The sequence below is a fragment of the Xenopus laevis genome, chromosome 7L (genome assembly GCF_017654675.1).
Source record: "Xenopus laevis strain J_2021 chromosome 7L, Xenopus_laevis_v10.1, whole genome shotgun sequence".
NCBI classification, from domain to species: Eukaryota; Metazoa; Chordata; class Amphibia; order Anura; family Pipidae; genus Xenopus; species Xenopus laevis.
The window spans coordinates 86,046,377-86,069,744 of record NC_054383.1 but is presented as its reverse complement, the minus strand read 5'-3'; the positions used below and the strand labels follow the sequence as shown (position 1 = coordinate 86,069,744).

The window sequence follows — 23,368 nt, the reverse complement described above, 5'->3', positions numbered from 1 at the left end:
CATTACCTGTAATCAATGTCCATTGAACGCTGTTTTTTCACTGAGGGCTAAATCCTCCCCAGCCAGTAATCAGGCTTTTAAAGGAGAGATATTCCCAAAACAAACGCCCAATTTTAAAAGCATAGGAACACCACTAGTTTAAAGGGGGGGTATGGGGTGCTACAACCACTGAAGCTATGCCACAGCTTGCGGCTAAATATACAATATCAAAACAGGGGGGTTGTGGGAGCACTCTAAAGGCTTTAAAGTATATATATATATATATATATATATATAAGTATAATAAATGCTATTGCATATGTACCCAAATAGGGGTTATTTTGTTACAAAGTTATGATCATAAAATTGATAAGCCACCATACCACGTCAAGGTAAACCCCGAATGGCGGTCCCTAACTTGTTTTATTTTTTTATGTGCATTTTAGTATATATATATATATATATATATATATATATATATATATATATATATATATATATATAAAATGTAATTTATTATCATATTGGCGGCTGACGTTTCGGCCTAGGACTAGGCCGAAACGTCAGCCGCCAATATGATAATAAATTACATTTTTTAAAAATACTTAAGACCTGTGAGTGCGGTTTCTATGCGATGGACTATTACTTTGAATTTTGATACTGCACCCAGGCAAGTTATTTCTATTTTTCGAGAGTGCCGACTTTTGGATGGATTATATATATATATATATATATATATATATATATATATATATATATATATATATATATATATATATATATATATATATATATATATATAACAAACAAGGGAAAGTTGTGCTCACCACTAGTTTTTAAAATCATTAGGCGGGGGTGCAATGAGGGTGTGACCACAAAAAACATATAGACAAATACAAGATTCCTCTGCACTCAACCCATTATCAATATATTTCAGACAGAGACATTTTGTGCATACTGCTACTGAAAAATGCCTTACCCTTTAAACAAAACAGGGATTGTTTGTCCATATATTGCAATATATTTAAGCTGGCCAACTACGTCAAAGTCATCCCATATCTGGCCAGTCCTATGCTCAATTTTCATCTGATTCATTAAGAATTCTATGGTTTAATTATACATTTTATAAAAGGGACGAATACGTTTTACCTGCAACTTACTAGCTGCTTTCAAAGTAAAACTCCCAAACTTGGCTGCCCTTTTATTAGACACCAGTGGGATCACCTGACTATAGTTGGAGGGGGTGGGAGCTACAACATGGAGCTGGTCACTGCTCCTGTATAACTATAACAAACAAGGGAAAGTTGTGCTCACCACTAGTTTTTAAAATCATTAGGCGGGGGTGCAATGAGGGTGTGACCACAAAAAACATATAGACAAATATATATATATATCCTTGCTGTTAGTATACAAGTCCTCACAAGTAGGAATGCACACTGGGATTTTAGTAAAATCTTCACTTTTTATTAAGTCATAATATTAAAAGAAAACAGGTCAACGTTTCGGTCCCCTGCTTGGACCTTTATCAAGACGTATATATAAATATATATATGAAATTGAACTCATAATATAAAAAAACTTTTCATACATTAGTGGAAAATAACTCAAATACCTTGAATTTGTGAATTTATAAGATCAAAAAAATAAATAAAAAAAAGCAAACATTTTGATTGAAAAAAATGGCTTATATTTTGCCTTGGGCAAAAAATATAAAAAAAAATGTGAGGGCATACCAACCACATCATAAAGTAAAAATCACTGTTTATTATAACATTAAAAAAGAGGTGGCTGCTGTGTGATAGACTTATGCACTTCCACAATGCTTTGAGCTCCACTTAGCCTTTTATAAAGCTGATAAAGAGCCAGGTAGAGTCCAAAATATTGCTTTTGTGCATGCCACTATAATGTGCCACTGATTGCAAATAATAGAAATAATAATCAGTGCAGTTAATTTCTGGAATTTGTTAGCAAGGTTGCCATTGAGAAATAGGCAATTCTACAGTGTTTAAAGGAAATGTCAACTCATAAAATAAAATAAAACATAATTCTAAGCAACTTTGCAATACACATTCATTACAAATGTCTGTGGTTTTCAAGTTATTTGTATATGTATTTCTATTAAAAGCAGTGTTTCTCTCTGTCCCTTTCTATTCTCTGCACTGATGGCTAAGACTTTTGATACAATGCAAGACAAAAGCCGGCTGATTTACAGACCTGTCTTAGACTTTTGCAACAGTATTTAAAAAGTAACCAGGAGTTAAGCAAATGCTGCATTCAATAGCAATTTTTGTTTTTACAAATAACTTTAAAAACACTTTTTTTAAAAAAAAATGTAAATTGGAAAGTTGCTTAGAATTATTCTTATATAGTTTTCTAATTATTAGCCAAAAAATTTTATTTTGGGGTTGACTTGCCCATTAAGAAATTAGCTCTGATAACTGCTTTGCAGCTGCAGTTAAAAAAAAAATGCAATACAGTGATGGGATCTGTTATCCGGAAAACCAGCTATCCAGAAAGCTCCTAAATATGGGAAGAACATATGTTTATGGGATCTCCCTTAGCATCCATTTTAATAAAATAATTCATATTTTTAAAAATGTTTGCTTTTCTGTAATAATAAAATAGTACCTTGTACTTGATGTCAAGATATAATTAATCCTTACTGAAGACCAAACCATGGGTTTAATTAATGGTTACATGATTTTTTTAATAGATTTAAAGTATGGAGGTCCCAGAGTTCCAAACATTCTGGATAACATGTCCCATATCTGTACAATCCAAAGTCTAATGGCTCACAGGTTTGAGGAGAAAGGCAATCTGCTGTCTGCTGCTCCTTGAATGAGTGTGCAGTGACTTGCACAGGTTTAGTCTGTAAGCACGCCCACAGTGCGGATTTCAACATGAAAATTCATACTTTAGACACTCTTTGTGTGCGGTGATGGGCTGATCCTGTGCCTGTTAGTGCACACCAATTCAAGAAAAGACAGGCAACGAAACGGTCCAAAGATTTAGGGTAGGACTACATGGATGTTTTCAGCGCGATCCGACGTGCTACAACAAAATGCCAGCGTCAAATCGCATGCGACAGAAATAAGGTAATGGAAATGTCGCATGAAGTCGCAGTGTTGATCCGACACGATGCAGTGTCTACATCCGACAGTCATGTCACATCTGATCAACGCTGTGACACCATCCGACAATGCATTCACTTACCTTATTTCTGTCACATGCGATTTGACGCCGGCATTTTGTTCCAGCGTGTCGGGTCGCGCCAAAAACGTCCATGTAGTCCTACCCTTAGTTGACATCTACCATCAAAGGACAATTTAAGGATGTCAGTATAACTAGATAATAGCTGGAGAACCACAGAAATTTTTTCTCACAAAATGATTGCCTTGGTATGAAGAACTGACAGTTTTACTTCTTAGAATTTGCCTTCTAGAGTACAAATGCGCAGTACAATTTTGTATGCATATGGTTTTCCCATCAGCCTCCAAATTAGTTAAGGGGCAGGAAAATTCTGTGTTCGTTTTCCCTCATTATATGTAACACAGCTTGAACCTGAAATCTCACAACAGGGGAGGGTGCACCTGTATAGAGATGTGCAGCCACTTTAGTAATCATCAGCTGCAAGTCAGAGCAACCATGATGGAAAAGGTGGTGGGGTTGCTGTGGTAACAGAATGATTAGGATGCCTGGTGTGTACATTCTCAGCAGGCGCTGTCAGGGAATACTCTCATCTTAACATGATCATGTTGGAATTGTCTCTGATCAGGCTAAGGGCTCTTACAAACGAGCGTTTGAAGCTGCGTTCCGTTTTTATACGTTCAGCCGCAGGGTAGCGCAGGAGTAGACACATTCAGTTTTTTTCTATGGGTCTGTATTCACACAGGCGCATGTAGGAGCCGAACGCAGGTTGAGACGCAACATGCTGCATTTTTCCTGCGTACGGCGCCTACATGCGCCTGTGTGAGTACAGACCCATTGAAAAAAAACTGAATGTGTCTACTCCTGTGCTACCCTGCGGAAGCGCCCCAAATCAGCCATGTGCAAATGAGCGTGGGTTGAGCTGTCACAATCGGGACTGTCCCGTGAAAAGGGCAGGACAGTGGGAGTTATAACGTACTGTTTTATTACTACAGAGAAAAAATTAATTATTTTTATTAGAATTATTTGCTTAGAATAAAGTCTATTGGACATGACCTTCCCATAATTTAGAGCTTTCTGTTTATTGAGTTTCTGGATAATGGATCCCATACCTGTAGTGGCTTCAGTTTCTATACATGAAGTATGCTAGTACACCCCCACAGAAATCATTATAACCTAGCTTAACCCCTCACTAGCCAAGTACAAGCTGCAGCCGCTCATCTCACTGTGTAATGTAAATATTGAAAATGTCGCATTTTTTAGTGAGATTATTATTCATATGAATGTACAACGATGATTGACTGAAGTATACCTCCTATTTCCTGTCTTCTTTATATGGTCCCAAAGTAACCATAGAAAGGTTTTTAAAAGAAAAGTAAATTCCTGTAATTAAAGGGCACCTGTTGGGCCAAAATATTATCCCCAACCAAAGGTGTGGGCTAATAAAGCCTGTATTTCGCTTGGTAGTCACAATCGTTTTTTTAAAAAAAACTGCCCCCCGCCAGAGCTAGGCCACTTGCAACAGGAAGGAGCTCCTGGTGCGAGCGGCCATGTCATACATAGCACATAATGAGCAAGTCACAGCATTCGATCATTATGAGCATGCGCGTGCGCCAACATGGCCACTCATACCAGGAGCTCCCTCCCGGTGCCGATGGCCTAGTGCTGGTGGGGGGCAATTGAAAAAAACATACTGTTGCCCCCAACCAAAGGGCAGGCTCTATTAGCCCACACCTTTTTTTGGGGATAATATTTTTGTCCAATAGGTACCTTTTATAACCTTAAACCAGATGCACCTGACACTTACATTAACAGTAGCAAAAATAATTGTCTTCAAACAGAAAGAAAAAGGCAAGATGGAAATAATGGGGGCTGCATCATTACCAACATGTCTATACACATTATTCTTTATTTTAGTCCTTAATATGGTCAGAGTATTTCTCTTTAAATTTAAATGGATCAAGCAACCCATTCTGTGATATAAGGTGAGATTGTGCCCATAATGGGCAGCAATGTGTAATAGGTTGTGTGCGTCTAAATGACTTGGCATTACAAGGTAATGGAGCATGAATCCCTTTAAGACTGCAACCTCCTGGCAGAGGATTATGTATGTAGCTGTCTGTTTACTGCAGGCAATACAACTGGATTGAAGGCGGGATGTGGTAGAGTTGCACTTGGTTTTTGCCAATGATATCTGTGTATGATACTGTGTGTGTGACTAGGTAGCATAACTGTTTGATTTCTAGTCCCTCCAGCACCACAGCATAAGACAGAAGTCTGTTGAAGAGTCATGCTTCATTAACTGCTTGTCACACTCAGGCTCCCGTGTTCTACAGCTCCACAAGCTGCCCCGGTGTTTTCAGGCCTCTGCAGGCAGCAGTGCTTCCTAATCCCTTTTGACGCACATGCTTACGTGCACCGTCCGGCTGTCTTTCCATGGGGGGAACAGACTCCTCCTTCAGGCTGCTCACAGCAAGATCCAAATGCTAGACCAACAATTTAACCTCATAAGGACCTCTTTTGCTGGTTACTGAATAACATTTCTCATTTATATTCCGAATGTATTCGGAATGTGTTTTATTACGGTGAAATTGTTCATTATTTTGTTATAAATCACTATTTCTACACCAACCTTGTTCAAAATATATACATATGTTTATCAACGTTGTCAATACACTGTTGCACTATATTTCTTTAGGCGTTTTCTCACCGTGGATCTATGGGAATTGGTATCGGAGAAATGCTAATAACACCGCTTCTTCTGTATAAATATTATTTTATTTAGTTAACACAAACAATACTCTGCTAAGGGTACATATAATGAGGGTTTTATATTTTTACCTGTGTTATAAAAGCGCAGATCATGTTTGTAACCACTAAAATATGAGTAAAATACAAGTAAAATACATATGGACCTATGTAACAGAGACTAAAGGAGATATTTTGCATTTAATTTAGAGGTTTGCTTTCACTTGGTAAGTTCCAATAGCTAATTTTGTTCAGTCTATTTCTCAGCTAACTATGGGTTAGTTACTGTTTTTTTATACAACATTCAGGATCACTGGAATCCTGATAGCTCTGTGAGCTGCTTCTTTGAATGCTTAAACATTTCCTACTCTCTAGTGAATACAGTCACAATAGCCACATTCACTATTTTTCTGTACAGTTGGTTGATTGCATCTCCACCCATTAATCAGAATGCTCTGAATTAAAGAAAGTCCATCTCCCATAGACTCAGTTTTATCCAAATTATTTCCTTGAACTTGATCCAATCTAAGATACAATTTTGGAAGCAAACCTAGCTTATTGGGTTTATTTAATATTTACATGATTAAAGATTGGAAAGATAAGTTATCCCCAGATACCGAGCATTCTGGATAACAGATCCCATACCTGTAAATACCTATACTGTGTATAGAGAGAGAGCGAGAGAGAGATCTACATATAGATAGATATCACACACAAAGACAAGAAGTCCTCTGTACTTATTGTTAAGGACATTGAGACATTTTGTGCTTTACGCTACTAAAAATTCCCTCCCCTTTAGACAAAACAGGGATTGTTTGTCCATATATTGCAATATATTTAAGCTGGCCAACTACGTCCAAGTCATCCCTGGTCTGGCCAGTCCTATGCTCAATTTTCATCTGATTCATTAAGAATTCTATTGCCTCATTATACATTTTACACAGGAACTAAGTTTTACCTGCAACTTACTTGCTGCTTTCAAGGTTAAAACTCCCAAAAGTGGTTGCTCTTTAATTGGCCACCACTGGGATCGATCACCTGTCTATAGCTGGAAAGGTTGGGAGCTACAACATGGAGCTGGCCATTACTTCTGTATAAACTATAGCAAAATAGGGAGTGTTTTACATTTTAAACCATTAGGCAGGGAGATGCAATAATGCTGTGACCACAAAATTTATACAGACAGAGACAAAGGTTCCTTTGCATTCAACCCATTATTAATATATTAAGGACATTGAGACATTTTGTGAATTAAGCTACTATATAATGAAGCGGTAGAATTTTTAATGAATCAGATGAAATCTGAGATCATATTACAATATATGGACAAACAATCCCTGTTTTGTCTAAAGGCAAGGGCAGTTTTTACTAGCTCAATCAACAATTGTTCTTAATATATTTATAATGGGATGAGTGCGGAAGATCAATTTTTTAATTTAATTTACAAATGTAATTTTAAAAAAACCTTATTTTTGTTTGCACCTGTTGTTGAGTGCTGTATTATGCAGGACTATTACATTATAGGTTACCAATGCCCAGGCAGACAATATATATATATATATATATATATGTATATACTCTTTCCAACTTTCTCTAGATCATTCAGAACTTGTTTATAAAACATCTTTATATTACATTATAAATCTTTACTAGCATTGCTGACAACTGACTCTGAGTTATGGGCTTAAGGCACTCCCAAAAATGATTCAAACAAAGATCAGTGAATTCCTACAGATGATTCTTTGTTAAGCATTGTTATTATTATGTATTTATATTATGTATTTTATTTGTATTATTGTGTATTTTTAGATCGCCAACATATTGCAAAGCATTCCCTTCTCCCCTTACGCCCACTGTGCGAGGTAGTGGTGTTCGAAAATAGCGATGACAGTAACTTAAATTCGCAATTTGCAAAACTTTTGCAAATATTTTCTCTGCCGCCAAAGTTGTGGTGGTATTGAAACACAGAGGGGCTTATTTATAAACTCTGGGCAAATTTGCTCCTGGGCAGTAACCCTTAGCAACCAATCAAAGATAAGCTTCTTTTTTTTTTCTGCCCTGCGTGAAGTTTATAAACAAGCCCCCAGTGTGTTCAGTTTGTACTTGCACCAGGGCTTGGAAAGACTTTAGAATGGATGCTATTGACAACAAACGCTTGCTGATCTGACATTGTTGCAGATGGTCGCACCTCTCTTTTAAAAATAATATGGTAGAAGGAAGGAATGTATGGTGGTACCATGGGTTAAGCAGGAAGGGAGAAAAAAAGAAACCTTAGAAGATGGAACTTAAATTACAGTGTCCAGTTTCAACCCTGCAAGTAGAAAATATTCCTATCTGTCTTTTGTTGTAAATTCCTTTCTGTCACCAGTGGGTTAAAGCAGTTCTCTTGTAAATGTTGAGCGAAACCTGTTCGATGGGTTTGGCATGAAAAAATATGAGCATTGCTAATCACTTGTTCATAGATATTTCATTTATAGATTTTATTGATTCAGAATGAGTATGTGGCACATCATTATGAAACAGGAAACACGTTTAGTCCTATTTGAACACACAAGAAACAAAAACATTATTATGAGCTCTTTGGGGCATACACCTCCTATGTCTCTGACATACATACATATACATATATTCAGTACATATATCACTGTATTATAACTTAAATAGAAATTTGTATTTTCCCTATGCATTGTAATATTAGCTGAAAAGTTACCTACTGGATTCATTTAGGCTGTAAGTGTTGAAGGAAAATGAAGGACCTTACTTGGAAAGGAAAAGGCATGGCTTCACCTGTTCATTGAAAGAGTTAATGAATTTGGCTACAGTCTTTCCAGTATCCGCTTGCGTTACACCCCAGAGGGTTACACAGGACTGCATTGACGTCAGTCCCTGCACAGTCAAAGATGAGCTGCACAGAGCTCCTGATACATTCACATGGTAATTGAATTAGAGAGCAGCTACCTAATTACACAGAGCAGACACTTCATTGTCAGGAACCATTTCATTACAGATAAGGCCAGTGCCGAGATTTCGGTATATCAGGGACCAGATGCTTCAGCTCCCGGCTATGACACACTCATCCCTTACTCACTCTGTAATTGGTCTCCCGAGATCAGGTCACTTGGGCTTCCCACTTCTTCCTATCTAATATAGCGACACTCTATTAATGGTGTATCCACGTTCATTCGTATATTTGAGGATTGACTTCATCAGTTCCTTTAGAAACGGAATTCAATATTCATAAATGTGTGGAGGGGGGTTCAGATATTTGTAAAATTTAGGAATATTGGTAATTAATTTGAATAGTGTTTGCTGGAAACCGTTTGATTAAAATCTAATACATTAATAACTGTCCCCCCCCCAAAAAAAACCTTCTGGAATATTACAGGTATGGGACTATTATTCAGAATGCGGTGGACCTGGGGTAATCCGGATAACGGATCTTTCCATAATTTGGATCTTTATACCTTACGTCTGCTAGAAAATAATGTAAACATTAAATAACCCCAATAGGCTGGTTTCGCTTCCAATAAGGATTAATTATAGCTTAGTTGGGATCAAGTACAAGGTACTGTTTTATTATTACAGAGAAAAAGGAAATCATTTTTAAAATTTTGGATTATTTGGATAAAATGGAGTTCTTTCTGTAATTCAGAGCTTTCTGTATAACGAGTTTCCAGGTAATGGATTCCATACCTGTACATGTATTACTATTGCTCAATTATAATCTTATAAAGGGCTATAGAGCTGTTGTGCTGGAGGAGATATTGAAGTACAGGTATGGGGATTATCCAGAAAACGCCAAATTACGGAAAAGTCGTCTCCCATAGATTTTCATAAATTTTTTAAAATTATTTCCTTTTTCTCTGTAATAATAAAACAGTAGCTTCTACTTGATTCAAACTAAGATATAATTAATCCTTATTGGAAGCAAAATCAGTCTATTGGGTTTATTCAATGTTTACATGATTTTCTAGTAGATTTAAGGTGTGAAGATCCAAATGACATCCATTACCAGGTCCCGAGCATTCTGGATAACTAGTCCCATACCTGTACTAAAAGAATATGGCTAAATGGTTACATTTAAACAATTTGCCTCATTCTGCACAGCTGAGAAGTGAAAGTGCCTGCAGTCAGCAGCAGATTTCATTTGGAACTTACCAGGAAATATACCAAGATGGCAGTGCATGATGCATTCAGTGTTACCATTCACACTCTACATCTTATGTGTGCACTCTATGCGTATTTAAGCACTCATACCAAGATGGAAGAAAAGTCAGTGTGAATTTGAAAATTTGTGTTGGCACTGCTTCTCCAAATATATCGTTTTACCATAAAGAGCAGGGATAAGCTTTTGAGTTGCTGAGGCCTATGGGAAATAATATACATCTTTCAGGACTCTAAGGACTCTTTAGATTAGTTTAGTTATCTTTTATTTCAACATTTTCTCTTTCGAAATCTTAAAGGCAATTGCAAGGGCATATTGCTACGCAGAGAATTTACTGTTCATTGTGCCTAATGTTATTTTCTTTGCATCCTAACTCATTGCAACTAACATAAATCAATAAATAAGTATAATAAATAAATTAATTAACTCCAAATGTGTGTGGCCTATACAGTAAAAAAATAATCAATAGTTTTGCTGTGTCTTTCAGGTCATCAAAGCTCTTCCGCTCATTTTATATCCCGTTTATGTCCAGCTGGCACACCTCCTATCGCAACTACACCATTTTAAAAGCCCGCAGGCCCAAACAGGTGAAGAGAAGGGGCGGAGTATAAACAACAACCATGTCTTTTCAAAGAAGAGCGTGAACTGCAGTTCTACTTCAGACAGGAATTCCCCATTGATAGAAATTCAGCTGCATTTGCTGCCACAGTGACGTGTGAAGAAGCCTCATCGGATACCTCATGGATACTCTACTGTGAACCTCTAATGTTCTCTGTTTGTCCGCCTAAACATATTCCATTAGTAGTGTTTGTCTTACCATGAGCCAGCCCAGTTTCTTCTAGGGTTTGGCCACTATAATCCACTGTCAGTAAAACATCTCAGTTAACATTGATCATTTCTTGCTATCCCTCAATTTCAGTTTTACCACCAATATTTAAAAGAGATACATAACAAGCTTTGTGTGGCACATATTTTCATATGTGCCATTAAAGGTGATTGTTGACAATGCATCTGTTTATGTTTAGTGAATTACATTAATTTTTAAAAGTAACTTAACACCACAGCTCTTGAGCTAAGAGGTTTTTTTTTCTTTTGAAGAATGAGATTTGTGCTGATATTTGTTGCTCAAAGACTTTATATTATCACATAACACATATCACATAACATAGTACACTTTTGGGGAAGACACTTGTTTTTTTTCTTTCTTGAATGCTAAGGAAGGAAAGGACATACTGTATATTTTCATTGTGCAATGTAAAGTATCCGAATATAGTCTTTATTGCACCTGGCATCCAATCATCTACAACTAAACTGCTGGGTAGAGACTGTATCTGCTTTTTTATCTTCAGTTAGTACAGGAATATAACCCCCTATCCAAAAACCTTGTCCAAAATATTGTTTATTTTTAAGCAAATCGTTCTAATTTTTTGCAGCGATTTCCTTTTTCTCTGCAATAATATAGCAGTACCTTGTACTTAATGGTAACTAAGCTACATGAAGTTTTACCAGACTTCAGGTATGGAGCTACAAATTAGAGATCCCTTATCCAGAAAACACCAGGTGCCAAGCATTCTGGTTAATAGATCTGTTACCGGTAATGGACAAAGACTGTTGAAAAGAGAATCCGAATATGACCTACCCGGAATTACATTTCTATCATTGCTCCAAATTTTTGTCAGTACATCACTGATCCAAAAGCTTTGCAATAATGAAACAGGCTCAGCTCCAAAAGCTTTATAAGGGTAGGACTACACGGGGGCGTTTTCGCTTGATGCGCTGCTCAAAAACACAGGCGTCAAGTCGGATGCAATGGAAATAAGGTAAGATATACAAATTTCGGATGAAGTCTGCATCCGTCAGTTGTGTCGGAACAACGCTGCAACTTCCGACGTGTATATCTTACCTTATTTCCGTTGCATCCGATTTGATGCCTGCTTTTTTGTGCAGCGTGTTGGTTTGCGCCGAAAACGTCCGTGTAGTCCTACCCTAATTCTCACATCAACTGCTCTAGTAAAGAAGTTATCACTGCCACAATTGTGGCATTTAAAACACCTGAAATTGCCTTTGACTGTTTCTCTTGTCAGAGCATGGGATGGAAAACGCTCTGCCTGTGGCAGGCACATGGCAAATAGCAGACACAAAGCCAGCCTTTCTGAGCAGTGTCTGTCATGTGGCAACTGATGTTCTGCAGCATCTTAATGGAAAGATTCATAGTTTAACTTCACCTGGAAGACTAGTAAGGCCCAGTTTGTGGTGCTTTACCCTGATCAGTTATGTTGAATGAAAGACAAGCCATAAGTAGTTTATATACTCTGGTAAATGAATCACCTGGGAAAAATACATTCTCTAAGCTCATCTGCTGAAATGTACGTTTGCTGTTAGCAACTCAACAGTTCCCTAATGTTCCCACCTTCATCACCAGAAAAGCTCTGATAATGAACTGGTCATAGGCAGTGTTGCTGCTGCTTCATCTTCATTTTCTAGACCAAAGAACAGCCAGTTATTGACATTATTCTCAACAGAACAATTAGCATTTGTTTATGTTGTGAGTGGGGAGTGTGTGTTCTATTTTCATTTTGGTCATTTTGTTTGTTTTTTTCATCAATTGCAACTTTATTCATCTATGGGATTCTTGTTGGCCCACCTGGAGATGTTTTGATACAATATTAACTAGGAATGCACCTAATCCACTATTTTGGATTCGAACCCCCGAATCCTTCACAAACGATTCGGCCAAATCTGAATCATAATTTGCTTTTATTAGGGGTCAGAAGGGGAAAACATTCTTCACTTCCTTGTTTTATGACAAAAAGTCAGATGCTTTTCATCCCCTAATTAGCATATGCAAATTTGGATTTGGTTCGGCCAAGCAGAAGGATTCAGCTGAATACTGCTGAAAAAGGCAGAATCCTGGATTCGGAGCATCCCTAATATTAACATGAGTAGACATGCAGTATTTATGCCTATTCTAAAACGTGTAAAATAAATATAAACTCCTGCTAACACAGAATTCCATTATCATCATTAGGTTTACAAATGTTGCTGTCTCAGTCACACAGTCCTGGGCACTACTGACCTATGTCCAAACATGGTGACTGCCAACCCCTGTTGCACTGCTCTTCATTTGCTGACTAGCTAGCCGAGAAGTAGTCAGACTCTGAAGAATCTCTTCATATGGTTAGGGAAGGGAAGAGAAAGGCAGAACAGTGTACATGTTAGGTTTGGTTCCTAGGTCCTTTAATATTTCAGACTCCCATTTTATTAAACTGTACAAGGTTTTTTCTGACAATACTGTTGTTGGTTTTTGTCCTGTTTTTTAAAGGAGAAGGAAAGGCTAAAATTAAGTAAGTTTTATCAGAAAGGTCTATATAAATATACCAGTAAACCCTCAAAGTAACGCTGCTCTGAGTCCTCTGTCAAAAGAAACACTGTATTTCTTTCCTTATATTGTGTATACGTGGGCTTCTGTATCAGACTTCCTGATTTCAACATAAACCTCCAGGGCACAGACTTGAGCATGCTCAGTTTTCGCCTCTCTCCTTCTCCCTCCTTCCTTCCCTGCTGCAATCTGAGCCCAGAGCTATGAGTGAGCAGGGAGAGACTCGGGCAAGAAGTGATTTCACACCAAGCTAATATGACAGCTGCTATCCTAAACAAACACCGAGAGCTTCTAGAGCTGTTTACTCAGGTATGGTAAAGCATTCTGCAGAATAAATATAGTGTTTTAGCTTGCACTATTGTGACTAATCTATTGGCAATAAACTGTTTTGGTAGCTTTCCTTCTCCTTTAAGACCTAATGAAAGTATTGGCAATTGTCAGTAAGTGAGTTGATCTAGTAATATTTCGAGCAAAGTGGAAATTAGCCATAGCAGAAAGTGTTCCGTTTACATTCCAGCTGGGTTTCTCTAGTGGAGGTGCAATGGAGAAATTGGATGTTTGAAACTTTTTTTTTCTTTTATTTATGGTTTAAAATGATATGTATAAATTAAAAACGTATACAAGAAATAAATGGGTGTAAATATTTTCTCTGCTATATCTAGTAATTTATAGGGGTGTATTAATTGTATAAATATTACAGCAGATTTGGCTGGGGTGGAACTTCATCAGTATATCAATGTATGAGTGTTAATGTACCTTAGTACATTAATGAAACTTGTCGCCTGTATTAAAAACAAGAATCATCTTAACCTTCCTTATCTGAATTTTTCTTTGTATTTTTACTTTTTTAAATAAAAGACATGAGCTAGGATTGCATTTCTCTTGTTTTGTTCTCCCATCAGACCATATGAGGGCTTCTGGCTGCTGATTGAATGCATAAATAAGGAGAATGTTATTTGTCTCTGGAACGGTAGTAAATTGTGGGTTTTACACAGTGCTAGAATAAGTCCCTGATGCCCAACAGAGAACCCAATTTAGAGGCCAGTGGTGAAAATAATAAAGTACTGATGGGTTTACCCTACAAGGGTTTGAGCCCATTAACAGATCCTCTAGTACCATGTCAAGCTAGTCCAACCGTAGTTTAACAAATGTAAGAGAATCATATCTGGAAATTACACACCTATTTTGTTAAAACTATTTAAGTCGGAATTTGGTGCATGATCTGAGTCTATAATGCTGCTGAAGAACAGAAAGTTGTGTAGTTATTTCATTTAAGCCAAGACAGCCACAGATATGAGAAAAATATATATACAGGTATGGGATCAGTTATCCAAAAAGCTCCAAATCACGGCATGGTCCCCTCCCATAGACTCCATTGTATCCAAATAATCCAAATTTTTTAAAATGATTTCCTTTTTCTGAGTAATAATAAAACAAAACCAGCCTATTGGGTTAATGTCTACATGATTTTCAAGTAGACTTAAGGTAGGAAGATCCAAATTACGAAAAGATCCATTATCTGGAATACCCAAGGTCCCGAGCATTCTGGATAACAGGTCCCATACCTGTAATATAAAATAATATGCATGTTGCAAATATACCACTGCTACACCTTATAAAATGAAATGCCTACAGTGAAGTATCTTTGTACAGAAGGTGGATGGTCCTATGCTTTCTTATCTCATACAGCACATTACTTTCTGATTAATGTTGCTTTAAATTTCTTGCATAATTCAATAGTCATTTTGTTCCCTGGACTTTGCATGCAAGAGTATTAGTTGCCTTACAGAGATATGCCTGAGTCTGAGCAGCACTGAAGGCAAGTTCCTCCTGTACGACAGCAGATAAGCTTTGCTCCCTTCATTAGCAAGGAAGATAACATGGATGAAACAAGAAGTGATGTGGAATGAGTCAGGTTTCTGACCTACTGCTCCAATGGTATTTAGGTGACGCCAGCAGATTTGTATGACGAGGTGACTCTGTAATTAGTAGGCACGATGCATCAGCGCCGCGTTCCTAACGACATTTAACCAAGGATAAACGTTGCCAGTTTAGCTGGAAATGGATGATTACCAATAGTAAATAAGTGGTTAGATCTTGGTTTCAATAGTGCCCATTGTTTGGATCCCCAGCTGATTCTTCATGGTGGAAAGTAATCTCCAATATGGGATTAATTAGCTAATTGGTCTTTGTTCATATACAGTATACTAAAATACAGTCCTTGATGCCTGCATAAAAACGGAGAAAAAATCTGATCACTAAAATGGGTTTATAAAAAGCAGGTTTGACCCACATACAAGCAGACCTTGAAACTTTATTTTGCTCTGTTCTGTTCTCCACATTGAAAGCCTCACGGCTCTTCTGTAATTGTAAGGTGCTTCAAGTGAATGGAGGGTTATTTAAGTTAGGCCTCTGAGGGCAGATATTAATTTCACAGGTATTTGGGTCACGCTGTTGCTTCCCATAAAGCTATTGTAAAAAGATGATATTCACCTGCCATGACCACAATCTCTAGTTTTTGCAGCAAGATCTGCTTATGGCTTTTTCCTAGTAAACCTTGGATATTTTGCACAATCTCTAGCATTGTATTACAATGGGTTTTACATGGGAAAGTTGCCAAAAAAAAGCCAGAATGTGTCCCACGTGTTGAAAGTCTACAGCTGGTGATCTAGGGTAAGATCTGCTTGTCTGACCAGTTTGCCAAATGTGAATTATTACTGCTTATTATTCATCTAGTGCGTCACTACCTTTTACGTAGCTCACACTTGTTATAAACAGTGTTGGAACTATTTTGGAGGCAGGGGCTTTGACTGCACTGGGCATGCACCCCATGTGATCGGCATGAGATATTGTGGTGTAATGTTTTAGGGCAGCAGGTGAGTTTAGACAGAGGTGTGAGTTTATGGGGAGTGGGATGTATTATAAAATACAAATAAATTGCATGCACCACAAATTCTGCACAAATTAGTATCTATATATAACCAGAGAAGGTGGGTACAGAAATCCAATATATTTGTCTTTTAGTGTTTCAGGTATTATGATCTTCCAACAAAATAACAAAAAAAAGCTGCACGTGCATCAAACAGATCTGGCTTTTTTGTCTTTTACACAAGCCACTTGGAAACCACTGGCAGCATTTAGGGTTGCCACCTTTTCCGGAAAAAAATACCGGCCTTCCCATATATTTATCTTTTTTCCCTATTAATAACATTGGGATCAACCATCATTTCTACCGGTGAGGCCGCTAAAATAACGGCCAGGTGGCAACCCTAGCAGCAATATAAAAGTACAATGCATTCTTTTTCAGAAGATATCAGTTAAAGGGAAAAGGCAGGGTAGAAATACTGGCTCCCTGAACTTTGTGACATACAGCCAGAGTCACAATACTGCTCCTCTGTATATTTTCCCATTTTCAGATTGTACTTCCTGAAACTGGAGATTTCTTTGCTTTTGCAATTACCGTACTGCCTTTGAGTTCAGTGGCCTCTGGAAAACAACAGTCTCATGACAGTGCTTTTGGAATACACTTCAGTTCAAGAGTTTCCAATAATATTCATCATCATCTGGACAAGTCGTCTAAAAATATAAAATAATATGTGAATTACAATAACTTTACTAATAATAATATTTCTTGCGTACTTAATTTTCTACTGACTGTGTCCAGTTGGCCAAAATGAACAGCGGGTGGTGCTGTCGTTTCAAATGCATTATAGAAGCAGTATAAAAACTGCTTATTATAAATGTAATTTGTAAAAATGCACCGAATCCACTATTTTGATTTCGGGCAAACCCCAGAATCCTGAAAAATTTGGCCGAATATAGAACCGAATCCAAATCCTAATGAAAAGGGAAAAACATTTTTTACTTCCTTGTTTTGTGACAAAAAGTCAGACGATTTCCCTCCCGCCCCTAATTTGCATATGCAAATAAGGATTCGGCTCGGCCAGGCAGAAGGAATCTGCTGAATCCGAATCCGGCTGAATCCTGGCCGAATCCAGAACCGGATCCTGGATTCAGTTCATCCCTAATTTTAATATGTTTCAAGGGTTTACATTTCTTTTTAAATGTGGAAAAATTTGTGTAAAATGCAGGTAAAGCATCAGAATGCAGAAATGTAAAATTGAGATTTGACTGTAAATGCTTGCTTTATGTGCCTGTTAGTAAATAATCATGAACAAAATTTTGAAATATTCAGTAAACTACTGTTTAATAATCTTTTGTTGGATTAAAAGATTCAGAAAGCTGAAAAATGATAGGGATTCATGGCAGTACCCCAGTGAAAATGCTCATGCACCTGTGATGTTTTCCCCAGTGAAATAAATATGGTACCATATGTGTTGGGTGTTCCAATTCCCATATGAGAATAAAAATGGCTACCAGCACTACATTTACTGAAGTTTTGCACTGTTTATTAATGCCACCAACCAAGCTGGACATTGTATGCTTTTGTGTTTAATCCTTTTTATGTTTAGAGTCTACACTGCAGCGTGAAAAATGAAATGTGCCATTTTCTTGTTTGTGCCGCCTGCACTCTGCTTGCCCCTAATAAACTCACTTGGCTCAATAAATGATTTTTGCATTGTGTAAAACAAATGAACAGTATACTCAGTGCACAAAACCCCCCTAATGTTAACCAAACTGGCTCAAAAAGACCAGTAGTATTTTTCTGGGTCAAATAGAAACCAGAGGGATCCTAAATTCAAACACACGTGCATCCTTTCTTTCTGTTCCTAATAGCATGAAACTCTCTATCTCTGCCAGCAGTGTAACTGAGCCAAGTCCCCACATGTGTATCCAATTCAGAGTGACTTGGAGAGGAAAGTTAACACAACAAACATTCGCTTCCATTAGCAGCTGCACATTGTGCTCATTTTGCACTTTCACTAAAGACCATTTTCATTGTGACAGTTGAATTGGGTTCAATTTTACATTGAAGGGAAGCTTAATTGTCTTAGCAGCCTGACCAGGGAAAATTTCCCACATCTGAAGAATGTTTGCAAACAGGCCCCATGGCTTGTAGATTGCAGGACAGAGGTTACTGTAAGCAGTTAGCTGGATATTCTCGGCAGTCATCTATCTGCATACAAAATTCTTATCAATATCAAGTAAGCATGATTCTCAATGAGAAAAAGTGTTGTGGTTTAAAGACTTTTATTTACAACAGAAAATCTGAGCAACAAAATTGTGTTAGAAATCACTGGGACTTATAATAAGTAAGGGTGCTCTATTCACTCCCCCACTGGTCCGTGATCTTTCACACTTTCTGATGTGCCAAGAGTGATAATTTGCAGCCATGATTAGTTCTGAGAGACTTTCTGTGTAACCCAGATCCGTCACACATAACGCAGAACTGTCTCTCAAGGGCCCACACAATAATGTTCTGCAGTCAGTGTTTGCTCTTCATGTTTATGGAACAGTATTCATTAACATTATGTCACTGTAAAATGGAAGTTAAAGCCTAAGAAGTAACTGCTCTTTTTACATACAGTACCTATAAAACAGGATTCAACAATGCACATTATCTGGCCCATTTATTTGTAGTTCATTCTTTAAAAGTGCATTTATTTTCAAAAACAGGGGCTATTGGTTACTGATTTGAAATCAAGCTTGCCAAGCCACCATATCCACATCAAGGAAAACCCCTACAATGGTCCTAATTATCTTGGTTCCTTACTGCTTACATTTCCTGGCAAAGTCTCCTCTCTTTGTACCATAATACCTTTATATGTTCCAAGAACCTTCAGGAAACTTAAAGCCCTTACTGGGTGACCTATGGGGAATCCCGATTATAATGATAAGGAGCAAAGGCTGCATATACAGTAAACTGCAAAATCCATTTTTTAAATACACAGACATAACACCATGCGAATAAAGAGAACAGTTATAAGCTGTTCAGATTGGATACAGTTATTTTTATGCATCTAGAATAGTAGTTTATGGAGAAAAAGCATATGGAGAACAAGCACAAAGTGGAAATTTTCTTTATAGAGTGCCCTATTGGATTGGAGATGAACGATCGTTACTTCACAAATTCACTAAAGTGAATTTGCCAACTTAGACCTGGCAAACTGATAAGATGAAGCTACTTCCTCCTCAATTTTATGTCAGTGACATCAGATCCTGTATGTTGGAAAGTCATAAACGTTCTAAAAAAACGCTAGTGTTTTTTTCATATTTTAAAGTGGGATTGCCTTCAAAAGTTGTAACATTTTTTTTTCCAACCATTTAAGGGGCAAGCCACATTTGTTTTAGGGTGGGCTCATGTCTATGGCATTAGATGATCTCTTTAGTCTTTATTTTGCTTCCTTGGACATTTGTAATAACAATAAAGACATATATATGACCTGTATGTACCCGCCCTATTCAAATTAACCTGTGTAAGTGTGTTAATGCAGTTTCTCTAGGCAGAAATGAATGTAAGCAAAAGTTCACTATGAAATGTTTGCACTGATGAATTAACATTAGTGACACTTCGCCAGCGTTCGGCTACAGAGATACAATTTTAGTGAATCAGCGTAGTGGTAGCGAATTTGCGCTTAACAAAGTGTTGCTAAGTGTGGCGGAGCCTTCACAGGCAAAAATTCGTCCTTTAGTGAATTTGCCCCCAGGTCTCACATTTGCGTTTTAAGGGGTTTATTGCACATTTTATACTTCTGCATTAGGCCACTGTTCAGTGGTAATTTGTTGCACCGCCACAGAGGTGTCTATGTTAAATTTGTAATTTTGGCTGTGCTTGATGGGTAGAATGGATGGACAGAACTAGCAGTACTAAAGGTGAGCCATTGAGCATTGCAAAGTTATAATATCATCTCTACAATGGGTTTTTATTTCTTCAAAATAGTTTGTTCATCCTGGTTAACTTCTTAGCGTAATGACACATAAAATGATCTCTAGTACTTTTGCTCTGTGGGAGGGGATATAAGGCTAGGAATCTCTCCCCATTAAAAATAAATTAGTACTGCCATGATGCAACTAATTCTGTTTGAATATGCATGGTCACATTTTTCTGAGTGATTTGTACCAACCACTTGAGGACTATGAGTGGTCCTTTAGACCCACTGTTGATTGTATTAAAGTTCCTGTTGTGTGCCAGGTATGTGTAGTGTGTGTCCTGTTCTAGCACAGATACTTCCAGCAGGATGTGAGTTACTTGTGAAGGCTTTGCTTTGAAACACCATTGTTTTTGTTTGACTTTTTTTTTCAGAGAGGGTTAGTTCCTGCTGTGTTTTTCCAGTGTTTACATTCTGAGTTGAAGGGCCTCATTCTGTTGGTATATGAACTGAATGAAAAGGCATTTGATCTCAGTTGGCGGCTATATGTCAGTGGGATGGAAAGGACTGTAGGGCCAGAACAAACTCATTGATGTATATATAAAACAGAGCAGCAGCCTTGTCAGACCACTTGGCTCTGGTGGAAATACCATGTTATTTTGCTGTTCACCTTTACTCTGTTTTTTTCGGACGATGTTTTTGATGTCATTGTTTTTTTCATTATATTCCATTCGGCGGTTTTCTGTGGGATAAATCTGGGTGCCAGATGTAATCAAAAGCTTTCTAAACTTCAATAAACCATTTATATATTTTGCCATTTCTTTTTAATTATGTCCATACTGGTCTACCAACCTAGTTGTGGTCTGTAATGTGGAGATTTGGCAGGAAACCTTACATAGAATGTTATTCTCATTAAAAAGCAATTGAAGTAATTAGCAACATCATATTTTCTTTATAAGCATCCAAGGGTCAGTGCCAATGGCATCAACATTAGAGGGCAGCCCATGAGTGCCTGTATAAAAATTATTTTTCTTTTTTTTTATTTTTCCCCCTGAATTGAGGTGAAGAGGGTCTGTCCCTCTCCAACTGGATAAGTGTATGTGTAGGGTGACTGCCATGGGCAGCAGTACATATTAATACTCTGCTGCTAATAAAGCCATATCTCCTGTAGACCCCCTGCATTGCATGATTGCAGAATTTCAACATTTCTATTTTTTTCAATTCAAATTTTCTTTTCCATAGAGAAGATTTAAGTAGGGGGTACTGAAAGAAGAAGAGGGTTATGGAATAAGGGGCACATTTACTAAGCTCGAGTGAAGGATTCGAATATAAAAAACATTGAATTTCGAAGTATTTTTTGGGTACTTCGACCATCGAATAGGCTACTTCGACCTTAGAATTCGATTTGAACGATTGGAACTAAAAATCATTCGACAATTCAATAGTCGAAGTACTGTCTCTTTAACTCCTACTTCGCCACTTTAAACCTACCAAGCACCAATGTTAGCCTATGGGGACCTTCCCCGTAACTTTTGCAAGCTATTTCTGATCGAAGGAAAATCGTTCGATTCAAAGGATTTAATAGTTCGATCGGCCGATTTTTCCTTCGATTGATTGATCGAAGTATTTGCGGTAAAGCCTTCGACTTAGATATTCGAAGTCAATGGATTTTACTTTGATGGTCGAATATCGAGGGTTAATTAACCCTCGATATTCGACCCTTAGTAAATGTGCCCCTAAGTATACAAGAAAATGAATAAGAAGAAGGAAAATAGGAAAAAGGACATAATAATATCAGTTGTTAATAATATGGTAACGTAATAAGACATTTTAGCATTCATTTATAGCTTCTTACTGCTTTGATTTTATGAATTTATTTCCTGCATAGTAATTAAGGTATTGGTTATCCTTGTCCTTCAATATTTGGGTTTGCTCTTGAGATATATGTGTTTCTGGGAGCTCTTCATAAAGGTATTTAAAATAATTATTCTAAACCTTACCATTATGGATGGTCAGCTCTGATGTCTTTTGCTTAAATTGAGCCGGTACTTTCCCACAAGGAATTGTTATACAGAGCTTAATTTGTTAAATTTTTGATGATTCTGTTGCTTCTTTTTAACTTGTATGCATTATGCTTTAGGCGGGTTTGGTAGTATTTCATTCTAAGTTTACTATATCACTCGATTTCACAACCTTTGGAAGCAGTCACAGTAAGAGACAAAAACAAACCAAAACACTGGGATCCAGTGGGTCACTTTCAGAGGCATTTGTGCAGCATTTTACTTAATCCCAGAATGGCCCCAGATTAGTTTTTGAGAAACTTTAGGCAAAATGACCAATAAGAAGTTTGTTTTTAAACAGATGACCAGTAAATGATTTCAGCTTATTGACTGCAATTGTCAATGACACCTGCACCAAAAATTGCACCTTTTATCACATAACCTTGTTTTTTATCTTTTTTAGGCTGTAATCCACACTTGTACTTCAATAAAGGGAGGAACTCCATGGACAATATTGAAACGATCCACCGCACTGCGAAAAAACGCAGGCGTCAAATTGGATGCAAAAGAAAATGGTAAGTAATAGCATTGTCAGATGGTGTCGCGTCGTTTATCCGACGTGACACGATTGTCGAATGCAGACGCTACCCTACAAACAATAAGGCAATTCTTCCTCATGCCTCTTAGAGTAAAACTACATGGATGATTTTGATCATATTTTGTGGGTCAGATTTGATATGATCATGCCATGCAACACCACACAACAGCCTGAACCCCCTATAGCTAGAATTTAAATTTAAATCAGCTAAAGCCAGATAATGTAGTTTGTTCATGCGTCTATATCCAACATCCCATGGGGCAAATTCACTAAAGCGCGAAGTGGATAACGCTAGCGCAAATTCGCCAGCGTGATGTCATTTCGTTACTTCGCCGATTTACTAACAGGTGCTGGCGTAAATTCGCTAGCCAAGTGGACCTACTCTAGCGCTACTTCGCATCCTTACACCAGGCGAAGTTGCGCTATGGCGAAGGAACATAACTATGCTAATTCAGTAACTTGCGGATCTTACTGAACGTTACCTCTTGCGCCAGACTTGCCTTCGCCACCTCAGACCAGGTGAAATGCAATAGAGTAGATAGGGCTTGCTTCAAAAAAAGTTTAAATTTTTTCGAAGTCCCA

At 37.5% G+C, this 23,368-nt stretch overlaps 1 protein-coding gene across 2 annotated transcripts in view; it reads left to right on the top strand.

Annotated features, from left to right (window-relative positions):
• alg9.L (ALG9, alpha-1,2-mannosyltransferase L homeolog) overlaps nucleotides 1–13,042 on the top strand; it is a 72,973-nt gene extending 59,931 nt beyond the window's left edge. For both annotated transcript variants that reach the window (XM_018225912.2, XM_018225911.2), the window contains exon 14: nucleotides 10,527–13,042. In XM_018225912.2, coding sequence (XP_018081401.1) covers nucleotides 10,527–10,650 — 124 coding nt within the window. In that variant the 3' untranslated portion in view covers nucleotides 10,651–13,042. The remainder of the gene's footprint in view (nucleotides 1–10,526) is intronic.
• The last annotated feature ends 10,326 nt before the right edge of the window (nucleotides 13,043–23,368 follow it).